The 6,000-nt window shown below is 48.8% G+C and overlaps 1 protein-coding gene across 8 annotated transcripts in view; it reads left to right on the top strand.

The window, feature by feature from the left end:
* The window catches only part of EIF4G1 (eukaryotic translation initiation factor 4 gamma 1), a 20,052-nt gene extending 14,403 nt beyond the window's left edge, over window positions 1–5,649 (top strand). For all 8 annotated transcript variants that reach the window (XM_059391381.1, XM_059391386.1, XM_059391383.1 and 5 more), the window contains 5 exons: window positions 1,665–1,763; window positions 1,877–2,011; window positions 2,109–2,190; window positions 2,333–2,473; window positions 5,023–5,649. In XM_059391381.1, coding sequence (XP_059247364.1) covers window positions 1,665–1,763; window positions 1,877–2,011; window positions 2,109–2,190; window positions 2,333–2,473; window positions 5,023–5,207 — 642 coding nt within the window. In that variant the 3' untranslated portion in view covers window positions 5,208–5,649. The remainder of the gene's footprint in view (window positions 1–1,664; window positions 1,764–1,876; window positions 2,012–2,108; window positions 2,191–2,332; window positions 2,474–5,022) is intronic.
* Window positions 5,650–6,000: the final 351 nt, after the last annotated feature.

Genomic DNA, 6,000 nt, shown 5'->3' with positions numbered 1-6,000 from the left:
TCCCTGCGGAGCAAGGAGCCCGATGTGGGACTCGATCCCAGGACGCTGGGATCATGACCTGAGCCGAAGGCAGCTGCTTAACCAACTGAGCCACCCAGGCGTCCCTTTTATTTTATTTTTTAAAAAAGATTTTATTTATTTGACAGATCACAAGTAGGCAGAGAAGCAGGCAGAGAGAGAGGGGAAGCAGGCTCCCTGCTGAGCAGAGAGCCGGATACGGAACTCCATCCCAGGACCCTGAGATCATGACCTGAGCCGAAGGCAGAGGCTTAACCCACTGAGCCACCCAGGCGCCCTAGCATTTTTTTTTTTTTTTAAACATTTACCAACCACATACTAGACAATAGAATGGAGTGTCTTGAGTATTGTGAGGTTGCAAAGGAATGTCTCTTTGGTGATGTTCATGACGGAAAGCTTTCCTAGAAGGGTCCTGGAAACTGCTTTGTGAAAGTTGGTGGTGACAAGCAAATGTCATGGAGAGATGGAGAGACAGGAAAGGCAAGTGGGTAGGGCACTTCGTGGTTGCCAGAGCTGGGAAGAGCACTTTGAAGAGTTTAGCTGCCCCTGGGGCCTGGACAGATGAGACTTGAATGGAAAGGAATTGTTCTTTCAGCATCTTATTTATCCTTTTAGGTAGAAACCTGTATTCGGGTAGTTTGTGTTTTCAAAAAAGAGAGGCATATTGAACTATGTGTATTTCATTGAATCTTGGTACAGCATGTTGTAGGACATGTTATTGCTACACTGTTAAAACACTTAAGGTGGTTCGTTTAGATGTAATGTATCAACTGTGAGACCATTCAGTGGCATTAGGTTTAGCATCTTTAAAATTCAAACTATGATTGTCTTACTAAGGGTTGATGTCCTCATTCTGAATATGTTTTGTTACAAACAGTAATAACTTTCAGAATCTTTTGTCCCGGGGCGCCTGGGTGGCTCAGTGGGTTAAGCCGCTGCCTTTGGCTCAGGTCATGATCTCAGGGTCCTGGGATCGAGTCCCACACTGGGCTCTCTGCTCAGTGGGGAGCCTGCTTCCTCCTCTCTCTCTCTCTGCCTGCTTGTGATCTCTCTCTGTCAAATAAATAAATAAAATCTTTAAAAAAAAAAAAAGAATCTTTTGTCCCCTCTCAAAATGGGCTCAGACTTTTTATGTGGGGATTGTGGGGGATATATTTGCTTCTCAAATTTTCTGGACCTGGTAACCAAAAAGGCATATTTGTTAGAAGTTGTCCTCTCCTGTGAGCATTTGATTTGCTTGGAATAATGAAAAACTAAGCTGTTTTAGAAAAAGAAGCATAGAGGAGTGCGGAAGGCTCAAATGAGGTTTTTGGATTTGGTTGTTTATACCTTTGTCAGTAAAGGTAATTCTATGAAAGCTGACTGACCTCTTCTGTAGAGGTTCTTAGGCTACCCCTTCCACCCACCGGGTTCTTAGCACTGGGGTAGATGATTTATGTCTTTGGGTGGACATATTATTTGGCTGATGTCTCTGTCCAGTACTCACCTGTAGGCATGGCGAGACTGTGCCTGTTTGGTACCTCTGTAACATCCTGAGCACCTAGTGGGCACCTGTTGGTCTTTCAGTAAATATTTGTTGGGTGACATTTGTGGAGCTAGGTGTTTGAGGGAGAGAAGGTTGTTGAATTGGTCTTTCATTTTTCCAGGGTCCCAAAAAGGTGGGGACGCTGTGGCGAGAGGCTGGACTCAGTTGGAAGGAATTTCTACCTGAAGGCCAGGATGTCAGTGCATTTGTCACTGAACAGGTTTGTGCCTGGAGTTCGGCTAATTCTAGCATTTGGGACTGGCCATTCTTCTTCCTTTTCCCTCAGCACACTCACATGGTGTACTTACCTCCTGACTGTGGGTCTTTTTGTAGAAGGTGGAGTATACCTTGGGGGAGGAGTCAGAAGCTCCTGGCCAAAGGATGCTCTCTTCCGAGGAGCTGAGCAGGCAGCTGGAGAAGCTGCTAAAGGAGGGCAGCAGTAACCAGCGGGTGTTTGACTGGATAGAGGTAGGTTTCTCCTGGGAGAAATTGGAGGGAGGAATAAAGGAGAGGAGTTCTTGGTGTGTGGGTAGAGAATTTATGGACCATTTGTTTCTCTTCACAGGCCAACCTGAGTGAGCAGCAGGTAGCATCCAACACACTAGTTCGAGCCCTCATGACAACTGTCTGCTATTCTGCAATTATCTGTAAGAAGAACCAGGGAGATGGTGGGGCAAGGGTGGGCCTAGCAGACAAATGGTGGGAGGGAGGTTTTTGTGTTTACCTCCTAGTTGTGGACCAGGCTGAGGGTGCATTAGTCCACTTAAAATCTTGTCTTCTTCCCTGTAGTTGAGACGCCGCTCCGAGTGGATGTCGCGGTGCTGAAAGCGCGAGCGAAACTGCTCCAGAAATACCTGTGTGATGAGCAAAAGGAGCTGCAGGCACTCTACGCCCTCCAGGCCCTTGTAGTGACCCTAGAACAGCCTGCCAGTAAGAGCCAGGCTGCAGGGCGTGGGGATGGGGGTGCTGCCAGAGTGGGGGGAGTCATGGAAAGGGCCTCAACCCAAGAAAGGGGGGTGGTCCCTGGAGAGCAAAATGCCCTGGTAGTTGATTTCTTCCCCCTGCACGGGTTTGTTTCCTTGCCTACAAATGGAAGGTGTTAAGACTCAGCTTTGAAGGCTAATGGACTGCCATTTTTTGCTTAGCCAGCTTTTAGATGCTAGGAGCATGTAGGTGAGAAGTGATTACGATTTCTAAGGACCAAGTACTCTTGAGGCCTGGTGGGGGGCAGAGAGGCTTTTCTTTCCTTGCCTCATTTAATTCGCACAACCATCATCCCCTTTTCCATATTGGGAGACTGAGATTTAGGTTAACATGCCTGAGAGTGTGCATTCGGCAAATAGGTATGTGCCAAGGTACTGGGACTTAGGCAGTAATTAAGTCAAGCTCAGTTCTTGTGTAGGCATGGAGTCTTAGCAGTGGTGAGGAGTGTCGGAAGATGGGTCCTGCAGGGTGCTCTCCGGGGACACCTAGTGTAAGGGATAATGAGTAGGAACTGACAAACCAGCCCAATGACAATGGGAGGGGGAGACTTGAAATGAAGGAATTGTGTGTAAAGGAAGGCCATGAGGCAGAAAGGACTTGACATAGCAGTAGTTGTGTGTGAGGCGAGATGGGGCTGGAGAGATGGACATGGGCCAGGTCCTGCAGGGCTGTCTAAGCCATGGGACAAATTTTGCCTTCAGCCTAAGGCTGGGAAAAAGGTTTGTGGGATTTTAAGTTTTTAGATCATCCTGGCCATTAGTAAGTAGGAAGAGTGGTTTGGTATAGGGTGAATGTGAACATGGCAAGAGCAGTGAATTAGGAGCAGGTTGTGTTTTGGTGGCTGGAACTTATTGGTAGCAGGGGAACTGGGAGTTGTGTGGTTACAGTTAAAACATAACACTGACGTGGCAGGAGAGGTCATAAGAGCGAGGAAGTTACAGGACTTCCAGGATGCTCTTTTTAGCAGGTGAGGGGATGGTGTGGTACCATTCACCTGGGGAATTAGGAACTTTGGATAATGAGTTTGCAGTCCATGGGTGGAGATGATCAGAGATGTCAGGTAGACAGCTGGGTATGGGAATTCATTTGGAAAGGAAGAGGTCAGGGTTGGTGGCCAGTCACCAGAGGATATGGGATTGCCTGAGGGAGAGTGGTGAGAGCTTGGGATAGAATGTTGAGGAAGTGGAGGACCCCCAGGTAGGGATTAGAGGAGGACAGGGCCCTATGAACAAAGTAATTTTAGGAGAGGGAAGTGGTCTGTAATATTAGGTGCTACTTGAGAGTTCCATAGGCACAGACCTGAACATTTAGGGCGTTTGGAGTGTTACAACATGGAGGCCCTTCTGGCATAAACAGTATTTGGTAGAAGAGGGGGCAGTTTGGATTGAAAACGACTGAGTAATACCTGACTGAGACAAGAAGAAAGGAAAATAGCAAGTGTAGACAGAATCTTTGAGATTAGTTAATCTCGTCTAAAGACAGAAATCTCTTGTTTGATTGTAAGAGATAGTGGTTGTAAAGGAGGCCTTTTGTGTTTAGATGGGAGAAACTTGGGCTCAGAAATAAAGGACAGGGTGGATAAGTGGGTAGGTCCTCAGGGTGGGTGTGCATGGAATTTAGAACACAAGTTTGGGATAAGTGCTCTGCTGCTGTAGGATGGGTCTGGGGAGCAGTGTTGTGGATTTGAGGCTGTGTGTACCCTGAGGAACATCCTGGCTTGCAGCTTCTCATAGATGGCTGTAAGCATTTCATCTAGGCCTGGATTCCAGATCCAAGGCTTTTTGTATTCAGAAGAAAACATGTTTGCTTCTTGGGCTCCCTCTGCTTTCGGAAAGTTTGGCAGTGCAGTGTGGGGTTACGGAATTGTTGTGTTCAGTGCTTCTAGAACAAGTGCTTGGGAAGGCTTAACTAGTAGCCAGGATGTGTGGAGAAAGAGAGTCAGAGAGCAAGGGGTGCTGGAGTTGAGCCTAAAGAAATTCGGTAGGAAGGGAACAAGAGAGGACGTTCCTGGCAAAGGATGCAACACATGTAAAAATCTCAAGGCCAGAGAGGATTTGTATGTTCAGGATATGAGTGGAATATAAGAGGGAATTGGGATCTGAGTTTACCAGCATCTATAATGGGGGCCAGTGAACATTCCAGGTTATAAAGCCTTGACTTTGGTGAGTGATATATCTGGGACTTAATGTCATTCCTAAATTGAGGAGTACCAATTCTGTGTATAGTTTTTCCTCATTAAATATATCATGAGTGAAGCTGCTGAGGTGAAGCTTGGGTAGGTTTGTAAGGTTTTGCTGTGACTCATTACCGTGCACCTTCTCTTAGAACGTGAGAATAACATCTTGTTACAGACCCACCTAGTCACTCTGGGATGGTCAGACACAATTATCAGGATGGCAGGGCAGGCCCGTTGTTTTAACCGCGGAACTTTGGAGTGGAGTGGGGTGGCTGTGGGCAGCACTCCTTTTAATTGCTCTCGTCCTGCCTGTTTGCAGACCTGCTTCGGATGTTCTTTGACACGCTGTATGATGAGGATGTGGTGAAAGAGGATGCCTTCTACAGCTGGGAGAGTAGCAAGGACCCTGCTGAGCAACAGGGCAAGGGCGTGGCCCTTAAATCTGTCACAGCCTTCTTCAAGTGGCTTCGTGAGGCAGAGGAGGAGGAGTCTGACCACAACTGAGGGCGGGTGGGGCCGGGGACTTGGAGCCCCATGGACACTCGGATGGCCTGGCCAGCCGCCCGGACTGCAGGGGGAGCAGCAGCAGCGGCGGTGGCAATGGGTGCCTGTAGTGCGATGTGTCTGAGCTAATAAAATGGCTGAAGAGGCAGGATGGCGTGGGGCTGCCTGGGGCCCCCCCTCCAGGATGCTGCCAGGTGTCCCTCTCCTCCCCCTGGGGCACAGAGATATATTATATATAAAGTCTTGAAATTTGGTGTGTCTTGGTGGGGGGGCACCACCGCCTGCCCCTGGGGTCCTTTTTTATTTTCTGAAAATCACTCATGGGACTGCCGTCCTCGCTGCTGGGGGCATATGCCCCAGCCCCTGCACCACCCCTGCTGCTGCCTGGGCAGGGGGAAGGGGGGGCACGGTGCCTGTAATTATTAAACATGAATTCAATTAAGCTCACTGCCTCCCTGCTTTATGGCCTGCTCCCTCTGGAGAAGGGGTATGGATAGGTGGGCAGCCTCCTTTCCAGAGCTGGCGCTATAGCACGGTTCCCGGCAACCTGGCACCCCTCTTTTCTTTTCCCCTGTCCATGATTGTGGGGGGCTGTCGGAGGGTCACTGCCCGGATGGTTGGACCCTTGAAACGGACATGGTTGGGGCGCCCTGTTGGTTAGTGGAGGAGAGAGAAAGAGCTGTGGGGTGCTTCCAGAACGCAATTGCTAGACTTACTGTCCTAGAAGGCTGTGATACAGGCCCCTGTGTATAGAGGCAGCCCTGTGTTTCAAGCTGTTTATAGCCAGAGAAGT

The sequence above is a fragment of the Mustela nigripes genome, chromosome 2 (genome assembly GCF_022355385.1).
Source record: "Mustela nigripes isolate SB6536 chromosome 2, MUSNIG.SB6536, whole genome shotgun sequence".
Lineage (NCBI taxonomy): Eukaryota > Metazoa > Chordata > Mammalia > Carnivora > Mustelidae > Mustela > Mustela nigripes.
Note: the sequence above shows the minus strand (reverse complement) of the source record. Positions and strands in the feature narration are given on the sequence as shown.